Raw genomic sequence first — 15356 nt, forward strand, 5'->3', positions numbered from 1 at the left:
CCTAGCGCACCAAGGCTTTTTGGGTTCAATCTTAAAAACTATTCCAACTGCTCCAAGGGCGTGACTCCATACCCCTTGAAACTAATAAGGGGCTTTTACCATTAATGTCCATGTTCCTATAATTGCAGTTTATAATATAAAAGCTTCAGGTTTTCATTATGTTATTATTCACGTCACTGTATCTTATCTTCAAAACAGTGGGAATGAAAGACAAGCGTGAGATACAACCCACTGCACTAGCAGTTGTCAGCTTCAACTCTAGTCATATGCATTGTATCAATGTTGCCTACTTCTTAGGCTACTCTGATACAAACTGGAAAAACAATAATGAGAATTAATACAATAGCATGGAAAGTAGAGTGACAAACTCTCTGACTGCATCTTTAAAATCTCACAGCTCAACAGATACAAATGCCAGTAGACTACATTTAGGAATGAGGTTTTGAAAGAGTTTTCAATACTCACAGCTCAGAGGCTGAGTTTCTCTTTAGATATAATCACTACCCCAGTGTACACTTAAAAACAGCTATGTGACTAAATACTTAACTTCCTCAATAAAACTGACCATTAAATAATTAAAATTTATTATGTCTTTAAAGTGGGGGGAGGGGGAGAAAGAGTCCTTGCTGCATTAAGGTTACAAACAGAAAGCTCCCTTTGGGTGCTCCCACCCAACTATTTCTCCCTAAATTCTCTGCTACATGGGGACGTCCACATGGGGAGCAGAAGAATTCCAGAGCAGATCAACAGGATTCGGAACAACTGTATTTTCAGGTGCTAGCGTAAATAGGAGATCTAAGCCAGATGTTCACCTCCTGCTGCAGGAGCCATGCGCTCTTTTAAAGGTTTTCCCTACTGAGCAATCTGTGGAGAACTATGATCTCCCATTTACAAAAACACCCTGACTGGATTGTTGATAGTAAATACTATCCACGTTGCAATTCACCAGGGACCGTTTGTAGTACCAAAAGCGATCCCTTAGTGTGTGTGCGGGGTGGGGGGATTTATTTGTCATTGTTGGACCAGGCAAACCGTTCTTATTAATGTAGGCTGTTGTTACTGCTAAAATCAAAGAACGAACATTAAAATGACTGGCTTCACTCTGAACAGCTGAAAGAAAACCGTGGCTCTAGGTTGTGTGAACAGAATGACCTCGCAAAGTCTTCATGTAACAACTAGGCTGGGAGGGCAATAGGGAGGATTACACAGAGTCACAAAAAATCCCAATGCAGCGTATAAAAATCGAATAAAGCATCTTCTACCTGAAGCAAATGAGATCCCAGCTCTTTAGCCACATTATCCAAGGGCCCTATTCTGCTCGGCTGGCCCCAGGCGTCGCCCAAACCTGGAAAGGAACCGACAAATCAGTTAGAAACTCGGGGATGAGAATGAGCCTCCGGGGCCGCGCGTGTCCCCGGTTCCCTTGGCTGCCCAGGGTGCGGGGCTGACCTGGCCGGGCCGCGGGACACTAACACCAGCGCACGTCTCCCGGCGAGGACGTGTGGTCTTTTCTGTAGGCGAATCAGCGCCATGACCTTGGGGTTTAGGCTCGGAGCGAGCGGAGCCTGCGGGGGGCGCGCCCTGGCGGGGCCACGCGTGCCTTCGCCTTCAAATGCCACTTTAGTTCAAATCCCGCCAAGTAACCCGACCCCGGCCCGTCCTAGCCAGGGCCCAACTGCGTCTGGTGATGGAAAGTCCCTGCGGTCCCACCGCTGTGAAAGCACAGAGCTGCCGCGCCCTCCATGTCTCCCCACGCGACCCCAATGAGCCTGGGCTGGACTGTGACACGGACCCCAGGCTCTGGGGGGCCGACCCGGCAGCCTTCGCTCAGCCAAAAGCAATGAGGAGGGGCTGCAAGACTGAGCCCCGCGTTACTCTTCTCTGCAAATGCAACTGTTTAGATGATAGATAGATAGATAGATAGATAGATAGATAGATAGATAATGTGCCCAGGCAGACAAGAGCCTGGCTCCTTGTTATATGCACAAGCCCCACATCCGCGCCCTTTCTCTAGGGGGGCTGTAACCGATGGAGCCCCTCAGGGCAGACCCCACCGCCGCCGCTCGGAGAAGCCGAGCTGGAGGCTGAGCGCAGCCCCAGGGGGGTGTCACTGGCGCACATGAAGCTGCCCCAGGCCGCAGCCCGGCGGTCAGGGTGACTGAGGCGCTTCGCTTGGAGCCGCGCAGCTCCAATGTCGCTTTCCCAGAGGCGCTGGCTGCAGGGCGGGCGATGGATTTAAAGACGGTGGGAAATCGCTGCTTCGGGGCCGAAGCTGCTGAGCGCCTCTTAACCCGCCGTTACCTACGGGGCTTGGTGAGGCTGAGCAAAGGACCGGGCCGAGAAATCCCGCGGCGCGGCAGGGCCAGCAGCAGCCTCTGCCCGGCCTCGCTGCCCCTAGGGGCCCGGCCAAGCCCCCGGCTTCGGGGCCACACACGGCTCTGCAAAGCGAGGGGCCTAGTTGCGGCTGAAGGCGGAGCCTGCGCTGCCCAGCGGGGCCTGGCCGCCAAGAGCCCCCCGGCGAGGGTCTGTCCCCGGGAGCCGAGGCTCAGCCCTGGCGCCCAGCGCGGAGCGTACAAAGCCCTGCGCGCCTTCGCCCGCCAGCTCCTGGCCTCGGGCTGCCCCTCCCGGCCCCCTGGCCAGCAGCGCTGGGTGCGGGTCGAGCGGACGCTGGACCCCGTGCGGCGGCGCAGCCGGGCTGGCAGAGCGAAGTGTCGCCATGGGCGGGTGCCTGGGTCCGGGTCCCGCTGTGCAAACCCCGCCGGGCTTGGAGGGTGGGGGTGGAGTGGCAGGGGAAATGCACGTTCGCTCCAGTGACCTAGCGCTATGGCCGGGGGGGGCGGGGGGGGGGCTAAAAGGACTGTGGCACCCTGTGTGCGTGGCCCCGCTTGGCACCGATGGGAATAACGCCTGTGAGTGTTTCTCCGGCCATTTTACTTATGATGCACCCAGCATGATGCACCCAGTACGACGCATGAACCTTATTCCCCGGCGCGAACAATAACGCGGCCGTCTAGGGAGGCACGGCGGCCAATGGCAGCTTGGGCACTTATCTCCCGCTGCAGCGCTCCCAGCTGGCGGCGCTAGAGAGCAGCTGCAAACACGCGCCCCGAGCAGGGGCTGGAGAGGTGGCTGTCCGGCGTCACGCACCCCCTGCGGCCCAGTGACCCCCCCATGGCCCCGGCAGACGCTGTACTCAGCCCCAATGCTCCCTGAGGCCTTGCCTGGCCATGCTGCTCGCACAAGCTAAGGTGAATTCTCGACGTAGCCTCTCTGTAGCGGCTGGCCCCGCTCCACACACAGCCACTTGCAAGGGACACTCGTGTGTCAGGACTGCTACGGGCTGGGGCCGGGCTACCTCTATTACACTGAAGGAGACACACACAGACCTCAAATCAGATAGTGCTCTCGGAGCCCCTGCTCTCAGCGCGGCCTTCTCTTCTCTACCCTCCTCCGGGCAATTATTTGCCACTGTTTATTGCTAAAGGCTAGGCATGAAACGTCCTGGGTTTTCATTTGCTTTGCTTGAGTGGCTGCAGGTGAAGCAGGCAAAGGCCTGGGCCAAACCCCAAGTCAAGGGGAGGCTCAGGACAGACAATGGAGGGAAGGGAGAGGGTGAGAAGGTCAGGATAAATCTAAACAGTTCTTAGGCAGTTGTTGTGCTGGTCTTACTGACCAATATTATCTCATTGTTTCCTTGTGCTACCCCAGCTGTCTGTATCCACCTTATACTTAGATTGTGAGCTCTTTGAAGCAGGGATTGTGTTTTTATTCTGGGTTTGTGCAGCGCCTAGCACAATGGGTCTTGGCCCCTGACTAGGGCTCCTAGAGACCCTACTAATACAAGTTAATACCAGTATTAATAAATAATGGTTCAAGGCATGACTGTGCTTATTCCACTTCCACCACTACCACTGACCTTCCTATAACTCAGTCATTCTTCTGCTACTCGGGTGCTAAGGAGCCATATCAATAATTCAGTGTATCCGGAGTCAGTCCCAAAGGTATGTCTTCTTTGAACATCCACATTAGCCATCAGAGTTGCCTGAGTGTATGCTTCAGTAAACTGAATAGCAGAAGAATTTTACTTCTACAGGCAATTTGTTTTTGCTTTGGGGTATCTGTCTATATTTTGATGTTTGCCTATATTGTGAAATTGTATTTTTTAATAAATAGAGCTTCCATTTATCTACTGCTATCCTCTATTTCTCTCAGGCACTTTACAGACGTTTACAAATTCCACTGCTACATAAACTATTCCCATCTTTCTCTGCTGAAATGCAGCCTTCTCTTGAGTGGAAAGTATCTGCTGTATAAAGGAGCACAGAAAGGTGAATTTTCCTTGGCAAAATGATGCTAAATTAAAGCGTTAGCAGTTATCTTGTTGCTACACAAACTGCCCTTTTTAATAGTGCAAATGATAAAGTCACCTTGAGCCAGTCAAACGAACTCACTCATAACGTTACAGATACATTTTTTTAAAACTACTCTTATGACTAAGCAGTCTCCTGACTAGCTGAAGTACAAAGCAGGTTTGTTCTTTAAGCCAGTCATACAGAGGATTTTCAATAATGGTATATAAACAACTGTCATTCCAATATACCAATGCCTAGCGGTATATTTGATTGTATCATTTGGTATTACAGTTACAGTTTTAGCAATATCATGTCAGTATTTCCACTATTTTTTTCGGAGCCTTCTAGCGCAGACTCGCTATTAACATAAAATCTCTCTCCAGCAGGATTTTTTCTTTTCGAAATTTAAAATCGGTTTAGCCATTTCAAAATTATATCAAATTTGAATACATTTAGTGGATTCCTTGATATTTTCCCTTGTTTTAAAGTCATTTCATCAGTCGATAAAATAATTTCTCAGAATATTATTTTCAAAGGTGGGAATAAAGCGAATACAACCTTAAACTCTGCAAAACGGACCGCTGCACATTAACGGCTCTTCCTAGAGACATGCAGCTGAGTTTGTAGGTGAGTGGTGCATATGGATGCAATAAACTCAAAGGAGCTATTCCTGACTAACCAGTAAACACTGTACACTTCACTCAGTAGGCTGGACCTAGCCAAAGAAGCTGCTGGGACAAAGTAAGCATTCTGTAAATGGCTGAAATGCAATGTGTGATTACTTAATAGACCCGAATGGTTCCAAATCACTAGCTTGTAGACTGGTTTTAAAGAGCCGGATGGACTAGAATGGTTTCAAATGAGTCATTTTGAAGGAAGCGTTTAAGATGTATATTGTATATTTATCTGTGAGAAAACTGAGCAGCTGAAGGATTTTTTTTCTGGCAAATATTTAACATTTGAACAACAATCAAGGGGTGCCAAATTGTTCCCCATTCAATTTTAAATGTATGGGATTACCTCTATCAATTAAGGTCAGACATTTATCTAGAGCGAGACAGGTTCACAAAGCCAAGAAATTCCAATCCAGACTGAATTCCAGAGTCGGACATTCCTGTGCCACAAACTGAACCCGAAAGTAGTCTATTATCCAGTAGGGGAAGCAAATGGTGAAGCAGATTGTCAGAGAGAAAATATCGAGCTTTTTTTGAAAACTACGCTGTGTTGCCCTTGTTCTGGAGGTTTGAGTTCTGACTTGCTTCTCCAAAGTTCCTTTATACAGCCACACAGCCATGTTGGGGACAAGTGGCATCATCTCTTTATAAATGTTAACTAAAGGGCTCTCTTCACTTTCTCGTGTTCTTAATCGTGGTTCTCCTGCATTCTTTTCTCATTTTAATCGAGGTGTGCTGGGAATGCAGTGCGATTGAGTGTCCCTCCAGTACCTAGCACATTGGAGCTTCAGTTTTGATTGGGCCTTTGCGCGCTACTACCCCAAGACAAATATAAGTAACAACTCGTGGTTCTATTTCTCTCCCACGCATTGAAGGTTTTCTTTAGCCGGGGCGTCTAGACAACTGTCAGTTCTACGGTGACTGTTTTCGACGGAGAGGCAAAAAATTATATGGCAGGGCATTTGAAAGTGGAGAAACTCCAGGGCGTCTGATTCTCATGTTAAAATGCTCCCTCCCTTTTATTACTAAATATGGACACGATTCTCTCCCTTAATCTTACATCTCAAACTTTGTCAAGACATCTTAATATTCACCTCGTGGCATTTCTCAGTCTTCAGAGGAAAACAATGGGTTAAATTGTAACAAAATCTGGAAGCATTTTAGGTAAATAAAAGGTAAAAAAAACAGTGCCTTTTCTGTTTGGAAATCTGCTAAAAGAATTACTTATCAGTAATGTAGTATGTAAGTATCAGATTGCCCTGTAATTTGGAGTATTTCCTTTGTGTCTCTACCCTATTGTGCTCCCACTCCCCTTTAGTGCACGATCCTACGCGTTATTCAATAGCCATAATTCAAAGGAACCTGGGTCAACTACAAACATTGGGATTTCATTGCTCCCTCTCCGGGGGGAATTTAACCGGCTGTGGGGCATCCTCCCCTGGCCTTGCAAACAGTTTATGAAGAAGAGAGGCACGTTGCAATTATACAAAAGGCAGGAGAGCGGCAAACCAGGCAACACCACCCGTCTGCAAGAGACAAAAAAGGAGGTGCCCCCGCTGGTTCCTTTCCCCCTGTATTGGAGACGCTGATGGTGACCCTAATAATTCAGCAGTGAAGTTTCTTATAGTCACAACACAGACACGCACATACATATACTCCAACAGAGACCTAACCCGATCCCGCAGTTCTAAAGGAAAAATTCTCACTGAAGCTATGGTGGCACTTGGGACCCATCCCTGAAGTCAATGATAAGTCAAGATCGGGCCTAGTCCCACACCGACACTATTCTCACTCCGGAACACGTGAGATAGCTGCAGGTGCCCTGATCAAATCGGGTTGTAGATCGGTACACACGGCTTTGGAGACGTATTTCTCACCTCTGAAAACTAGCGCTGCTAGTCACCGCAACTCGTGGGGCTCTGAAATTTCAGCAATTGTGTCGCCTCCTGTTGAAATACTGTCTGCACACTCACCTTAACTCTACTGGGAGGTTACACTAATGGAGTAGGGGGAAACTATCTTGACTTTCTGGCACATAAATTATCACATCACTAGACAAAATTAGATCGACAGCGTCCTTCAATAGCTGTCTTAAATTTGTTGTGTTTTGGAGGTGGCTAGAAACTGGCCGATTAAGAGGAAAGGACAGATCTTTGTCTAGGACCAGCAGACTCCTGTTCAGGTTGTGGATCGGAACTCTACGTATATATAACTAATTATTTTAGATCTATTAAAGATGTATTAAGAGATCCACTTGTTTTCTATTTGTATTTTTTAAGTCGCGTATTGGAAATATTAGTGCGGTCGGGGTTAAGATTTCTCGAGAAAAAAATGTTTAAAAACCCACAGACTCAAACCCACGCCAAATCACAAACAAGAGCGAGAGAAAAACCCTCCTGTAATGACAGTATTTAGACGCATTTAGTGTGGCGAGATATTTGAAAGTCTCACTCACAACAAGGGACAAATAGACAAATCACAGTTTATAATTATCATTTGCGGATGATCGTGCCATCCAGATTTATTCTAGGAGGAAACTGAAATGCGTCTTGCCGCTGATGTGAAAAGTCCAGCTGCTAAGAAATGATGGAGGAGATTATTAAAATCCCTGTTTTATTCTAATCTGCTCCCGATTCCCAAATCTTTCTTGCAAGCAGCCCATATACCTGTGACTGATTGCTAGTTATGTATGCCTCCAACATTCCGGTGATCTCTAAATGCCACCGATTTACATTTAGAGCAAGCCTCAAAGGAAGCCCTAATGCCGTCTTTTATTTTAATAAACCCTTTAATACCATCAACTATTAGCTGTTATTAAACTAGGCACACACGGTTTTATGAATGGCTCACTCTCAGCATTGTTTGTAGCCTTTAAAGCGAATGTTAAACCTCGCAGATGTACAGAAAAAGACTGAGCTGAAACTGTTGTAATTCAACCTGTGTTATATTCCCGGCTCTATTTTAAATACACGGAGGACAAGAAAATATTTATATGCCCTTTAAAGAATTATTAAAACGTCTATTCATAGGAGTAAGTAATAGATCCCAGATTGTACTATTAAGACATGATGCCAAGCACAGAAATAAAAGAAAAATTCACAATATCTCCCAGGCTTTTGTTTTGTTTTTAGGTAGTGGTGGGAATAGTATACGCTACATTTTTGAGTCACTTATTAAGCAGCTCATTCCTTTTGGTTTAATCATTAATAAATGCGCAGTGTTAAAGCTAGTTCTAGAAAATGCGTGGAGTCACAATTTAACCTCAGCGCCATAACCTGGTGGATGGGATATTTTCAACTCAACAATAGTCCTCACCCCCCCCCCCCACTCGCCTCGCTCCCCTTCTATTTGTTCATTTGTGGAAAAACATATTGACAGCCAAGCACCAAAAATATCTCGTAGTATTTTTTTGTTCTGCAGCAATAAATGGCTTGGCAAAATATCAAAACGCTACAGAGGATGAGGCTACAGAGTTTGAGTGTAGGGATATACGCTATGTTTTTGTCGCCTGGATTTTAAGTCAGAATGTGAAGGTCAGAGCAAATCCACACGGAAAAAAATACTATACCGAAGCACGAAATTATACCCCACAAGACTAGCACTTTGGGAGAACAAAAGAGGTTTAATGTAACTCTCCTTTCACTCTCACTTCGGTGGGCCTGTTCCGGATCCTCCCGCAAGGAGTTCTGTGGGCCCAGATTGAACTGTGCCTCTTCTAAACATACAGTAACTGGTTGGATGGGAAATCTGATTGCCTCAAGTCCCGAAGTCTAGGGGAGCATAGGGATGCCCACAGCCGCGGACACCTTTTAAAATGTATTAAAAGTTGTCTACACTACGTGCCAGGGCGTTTTTAAACCGTTAACTACCAAAGCTTTTAAAACCCCACCCTTTTTCCTGGTCTATTCAGGACTGGAAGCAAGTTTCATAGCGGGACAATAATTCGGATCAATGTAGTAGAAATTCGATGGTTTAGCACTTAGGTTGCAGACTTCGGACGTCTCTTCCCCTCAGCCCCCCACCCCCCACCCCAGCTTAAAGAAACAAAACTGGTTCAGTGTTATCACGAAGATGATAATTCAGTCGTAAAAGTGAATGTTTACACACATTGGAGAGTGGTGGTAGTGCACTTTTCCTCTTGTATTTACAATGTAATTATATATCTCAACATAGGTTATTCTAGATTTGATTCACCTTTTAGAAATTTTGGCACAATAAAAGGAAGCTGGTTTCTAGCCAGGACATATTCCTCTGGGCCAAATTCTGCGCCCATTGATGTGAATAGCAAATTCCCATGGACTTCGATGAGAGGCGGATTTGGCCCTAAAGGTGTCTTGGTTGTCTGTCATGCGCGGATTAAAAAATCACATCAAGTACAGTTTGCAGCCATGTGCCTTATATTTATGTCTTGGAGACACATGATCGCTGATGGGCACATTGAGTCACTACACATCTGCAAAACCTTGAAGTAATTTTCTGTTACAAGAGAGTTTAAAATACTGACTGCAGACACATCATCTATTTCTCTCAAAAAACCAAGATCTCAGCAAAATATTGTATAGCAGAAAATATGCACGATGGCTCTTTCGGAGATCAAAAAATGATAGCTCTCCAGGCTCTGTTTCACTTTGGGGCACTGATCCCAGACTGCACTTGTCTGTAACGCTAAATCTAAAAAGTTGTTATTTCTATTCTGCTGACTAAGGCCACTAAATAATGCCATTTGGGAAAATATCAGGGCGAGAGGGAGACGTTCATTATAATTTCCTATAAAAACCAAATTCAGAAACATCAGCTCTTTCCTGAGGAAAGATACCCAACTATGAAGGGAGTTATTGATAGTGAAAGGAATTATGACCCAACCACTTCCCCACAAATTGTCTGGCAGAGAGTAGCTCCCAGCTTGAAACTTTCCAAAGCTGAACCAATTTATTAATGGGCATGGCTGAAATAATGTAATCATCACTTTCCAACAACTCTCCCCGTATGAGTTTAAAAAATATATTCAGAAACACAGGAGTAAATTATTTACTTCGTCTTTCATATACTGTTCTCAGTGTTCTGGTTTTTCAATATATTTACGCAGTATTTATGGCAAAATAATACGTTTGTTATATGTATTTTAAAAATTACTCTTAAGCATGTGGGGAGTGCAGAAGCACACAGTCATTTGGTCTGAAGAGAATTTACACATAAGACACTGCCATCCTGGGTATATAAACTCGCGAGGCTTTCATCCTCTGGTTTTTAAGTGTTCTTTGAGCATTGCAATTGTTCGTTGACACAGTTCGTTCAATAGGAGAGTTTTATCTGGGAAACTTGTAATATAACCCTGTCCAGAGAAGTCTCAACATATATATTTCTAAATATGTAATTCACTTATTTTGGAGGAAAAACTTGCGATCAAAAATTGGGAACCCCCTCCCGAAATTATTATAAGATATTTCTTAATCGGAACTTTTATAATGACTTAAATTTTCGAAAGTCATTAGAATATACCAAAGCACTGGGATGTTTTATTACTATTAAAATGTAAATTTCTTTATTTTATATGTTTTATAGAACTCTTTCGGTTAAACAGAATTGTTGATTTTATGTAATACTAAGTAATCATTGCTCATAATTATTGACGTAGCTGATAAAGATTTTCTCGTTTTTAATTTGTAACCCTTTCATAAGCTCCTTAGAAACTAAGATGAATAACAAACTTTTCATTCTGGAATGCTAATTGTTCCTCCCCTCCCCCATCATCTGTCCAGACAGGCCAAACAAATCACAAAGGAAGAGATTTGGGTTTATTTAACCATCTAGAGAATATTAACCAGCATTTAATTTCATTTCTCTCATCCAGTTTAGTGATCACACAACATGACATATTACAAACGGCCCCACACAATGTATGTCAGTTGGCCACTTCCGCTTAGTGAAAGAAACATCTGAAGTGTGTACTTGTTTGGGGGGAAGGGGTTTGTGTGTATGGGATTGGGAAGGGGTTGGTATTTTTTGGATTCAGTGTTTGGTTTAAAAAAGTCCGAGGGGGAAATCTCAAGTTTTATGTGCATTGCTCGCTCTCCCTTTAAAAGACAGGGTGTTTAAGGCTCAGTCGAGCAGACTGGGGTCTGCACACACGCGAGAGCCAAAGGGCCAGATTCAGATCCCTTTATCCAAGTTGAATAGGCCTGCATATCCCATTGAAGCCAATGGAGCTCGCTATGGAGGAAGGCGCTGCCCAGTGGGAGAAGGGGACCATACTGCCTCGCACTCAGATCTTTGCCCGGATCTCTCATTTCGCAGCAGATTTTCAATGGCATTGAAAAAGGCCGCGTCCTACAGTCCCGGCTCAAGCAAAGCCTCCCTTTGCAAAAAAAAAGTCCTACTGGGATTTGGTCCGAGTTAGGGTCCTCCCCGGCGCTTGCAGAAGCGGGGCATGATCATTAACAACCAAAGATGAAATCTTGAACCTGTAGCTCGTTTACAAAAGAGGGTTTATTAGTCTACTTACGGATGCGAATTTTATGACACTTTTTTTACAGCTAATTTCGCAGCCAGCCCTGTTCTGTGCGCCGATTCATTCCAATGTTTAAAGGGTTTGGCGTGGGTGCAAACGACGCGGGCGAGGCTAGAAATGCTGAGCTCTGTGAGTTGGATCCCTGCAGGCAGGTGGACGGGGCAGCGTTCAAAGACCATACAGCTAGGTAAATGCTGCGTTTTCAGAAACAAACACCCGCCGGGGATACCCCCGGCCCCCCAGGAGAATGAAAACAATTTCCCGTGCAATTAGTAACGGGCGGGGGCAGGGGGGAGGCTTCTAGCAGATGTCCGCAGCGCTATGTAACTAATGATATCCTCCTGCTGACAAATGGACTCCAGACTGATGCACCATGCCACGCCGGCCCACCTAACGCAACCCGTTCTATTTATCAGTTCGGGACGCGCTGACATTTCGCTGCTGTTCGTTTGTTTGGGGTTGAGAGCAGAGCCCCGGCTGCTGCATGACCAGTAAGTTGAGGGACAGAGCGAGAAGCAAAATCAAAATAATCTCAGAGAGGGGACGACGCTTTAAAACTGTTAGCACAATGCGTGCGCGCTACAAGTCTAGCCGCGCTGCAAGTGAGCAGACAATGTGTGTGGCAGAGCGGAAACTAAGACCAAGTAATGCCCTGTGTGTTCAGTGTTATGTCTAGTTCTTTTGGTACCAATTTTTATACACTCTGGGCCGGTTGGAGATTATGTTTGTTTGTTTGTTTGTTTTTAAATCACACCTGCAAGTTCATTGATATTAATTATATTATATTTATATTATTCACACGTATTTTAAATAGGTTCCTTTGTTGTGGTGTCCGTTTTATTAGAGTTATTCTCAGAAATCTTGTGCCACTCTCACGAAGTTTTCTGTCTCTACCTCTTGCAAGTGAGTTGCATGTGAATTTGTGCTCTCCTATTTTCCACATGACCCATCCCCCAAATCTTCAGGCTTTCTCGCTCCAATGGGAGAGAGTGAAGATAAAACACCAACTTTGTCCCTAGTGTTATCCAAAGGCATTCTTGGTTCTAGGCCTCGTCAACGACGAGCCTGACCTGCTGGTTGTAGGCTGGATCCCCTCCCCCCATTCTGCTCTAGGTCTGGTCTCTACACTTTGTATTATCGCGTCCTAAATTAGGGAAATAATTTTAAGCAGCTCTAACCGCCCCCACACACAGGGAAAGAAAGAAAACAAAATCACAGAATGTACCACGCACAGATCTTGCTTGGTGTTTAGTCCGCTGCCTGGCACCATTTCCCCAAGATCTAAGCAGCCTCATTGCCCTGGGTTAGAGAACTCTGCTTCTTTCCTCCTCCCGGTTCTGTCGGACTCAGCGCACCGCAACACGACCTACAAATATTCCCGTTCCAAACTCGGGGTTATTATTTGAGCTTTAAAATAAGCCTGATGAATACGACTAAACTCATGGCGACTGGCCCCCTGCCTGCTTAGCACCTTGGGCACAGGCTACACTTGGAAATACAATTCACAGAGACGGCCTGGGGTGTGCGTGGGGAGGGGTGGCTATTTATAAACAGTCACTGTCTTCAAGGACAGACAGCAACTATTTCAATTACTGTTCACGGCTCATTCAGACCCCCTTGCACCCTAGAAACGCAGATGATTGTAACTGCTAAGAAACTGCACCCAGTATGTGCTGTCCCCCCACCGCCGCCCCTGCCTTAGACTCCTGCCTTATGAGAAGCAGCAGGTGCCCCGGAAGCAGCCGAGGGATTTACCTTCTGGGAAGACAGCTCGCATTTTCAGGTAGCTGGTGGTGAGGCGGATGATGGAGGCCTTGTCCAGCTGGGAGGTGATAGCTGAAGGCAGAGGCAGCAACTTGGCCAGTTCGTAGAATTCTCCATTTTCTTTTTCCCTTCTAGTCTTCGCAGCATTCTTGGACTTTTCCTTCATGGCGGCTATTGCACGGCAATGAGGAGGATGGCACTGGCATATTAGACCCGATCCTTCCGGATTGCTGCGAGCATGGACTTTGACTTTATCGTTAATATTATTTTCTTCGTAAAAACAGAACAAAAATCAACACATAAGAAGGGCGAGACGAGAGTGGGAAACCACCTCTGTGCCACAAGCCGCAGCAGGTCAGGAGAATGCAGTTCTGGGCTGACTCTGCAATGCAAATATCTTGCACTTGGAAAGCAGAGACTGAAAGATCTACATGAACCAGGACCGTGGCTGCAGCTGGAAATGGATCTTCTCGTTCACAGGGAGCATATCCCCCCTTTTTTTTCTTTGTTTAGCGAATGATTTCCTGCTCTATGCAATTCTCCCCCCTCAGAAAAACAAAGCCTTCAAGCAACTGCTCAGCAGAAAATCATTGTACTAGGCAGTCTGCAATGTTTTTTTTTGAAAGGTAATTGTTCTCTAATGAACTAATGCAAAGGATCTGGCCCTAGAGCCCAAGGTGCAGAGGAGAAGACAAGCTGGAAAGGCAGCCCAGCCATAAAATGAAAGTCAAAGCCGGTGAGGAGGGAGCTGCTGGTAGGCTTGCTCTAAAACCACAGGCTCGCTTTTCCTTCACACATTTCCCTCTGAATCAGATCTAGGAGAGCGACCGCTTGTCTTGCAACCAGTGCTGGAGAAATATGCTTTCACCGTACACGTATGTATCAAACTGTGTGTATTTTAGACCACAAGTGCAGAACTTGCCTGCAATTTTGCCTAGCACAATCCCCGTTCACCTCTCATCTGAGATTCGGGGAATACTGTCTGCAGCAGCCAAGCGGATTTCGCTGCTCCAGCCCGTGTTCTAAATCCGGTTCTCCTAAACAGTTACATTAAAGGATCCATTTTCCTCCAGGCCAACGTCACTTCAGTGCTGTCACTATCCAAACAAGTCCAAGGCAATTCGTTAAAAAAAAAGGTTTTATATTATAAAGAGAGATTTTTATTATTTGACACGTATTGAAAAAAATAAAAAAGCTGGTGCGAAGCGAGAGCTAGTTCACATTGACATGCGACTAGAGAGAGGACTCTACCTTACAGGAGAAATAAGGGTTTGCTATTTCACCTTCCAAGAGCTGACAGCCGCATTCTCCAAGCGCACCACACAGCAGCGATCGGAGGCAAATCCCCCACTCTCACAAAGCCTAACTTCGGTGCTCCCACGCACGGAAACACTAATGTCTTCCTCCTTCTCCTCCTCTTTGCCAGGAATAGCCAGAGACTCTGGAGTGGAACCTTCAGTTAATTCTTTAGTGAAGGCTGGAGCAAGCGAGAAGCGCCTCGAGAGGGGAGGGGATAAATGTGCCCCGTGACGTGTCCGCCGGTGCAGCAGCGCCTTCGGCAGGACCCAAAGACAGAGGCGCAAGGCAAGGACCGCAATTAGCACTTGCAATGGAAAGGGAGGTGGCGGGGGTGAACTGGAGGGGGTGTGGTTGTTCGAACAGTCTCCGGCTGGTGCTCCGGATCTCACCAACTCAGCCTGTATTACACACCCGCATCTACAGCCGGACACAGAGAGACCCACAGATCCTACCACATTTCTGCGGTGGTCTGGCATTTTGAACGTATTATAAATAGCGCGGGTTAAAATAAGGTGGTGGGAGATACGTGCTAATATCCGAGACTTTGAACTACACAACAACGCGATAGCCAGGAGGCTGGGAGAGAAAGTGGTTGAAAGGACCTACAGAGCGGGGGCTGGGCTAGAGTCTCCCTCATCTCACACACCATCCAAAGCTCCTCCTGCCATTGTCCTTGGCACATCTGAGCACTCCGGGTCCATAGTGCGCGCGTACACACACACACACACACACACACACACACACACACACACACACACA

General features: G+C 46.2%; 1 protein-coding gene across 2 annotated transcripts in view; it reads right to left on the bottom strand.

The window, feature by feature from the left end:
- The window catches only part of LOC112114734 (SIM bHLH transcription factor 2), a 63653-nt gene extending 48870 nt beyond the window's left edge, over positions 1-14783 (bottom strand). Inside the window, exons 1-3 of one of the 2 annotated variants that reach the window (XM_024211602.3) lie at positions 14582-14783; positions 13290-14395; positions 1263-1345 (exon numbers count right to left, since the gene is read on the bottom strand). In XM_024211602.3, the coding sequence (XP_024067370.1) occupies positions 1263-1345; positions 13290-13464 (258 nt within the window). In that variant the 5' untranslated portion in view covers positions 13465-14395; positions 14582-14783. Of the gene's footprint in view, positions 1-1262; positions 1346-4910; positions 4930-13289; positions 14396-14581 lie in introns of those variants that run through there. The other variant, XM_024211603.2, reaches the window with a different exon arrangement.
- Between the last annotated feature and the right edge of the window lie 573 nt (positions 14784-15356).

The sequence above is a fragment of the Terrapene carolina genome, unplaced genomic scaffold (genome assembly GCF_002925995.2).
Source record: "Terrapene carolina triunguis isolate 2854851 unplaced genomic scaffold, T_m_triunguis-2.0 Scaffold30, whole genome shotgun sequence".
NCBI lineage: Eukaryota > Metazoa > Chordata > Testudines > Emydidae > Terrapene > Terrapene triunguis.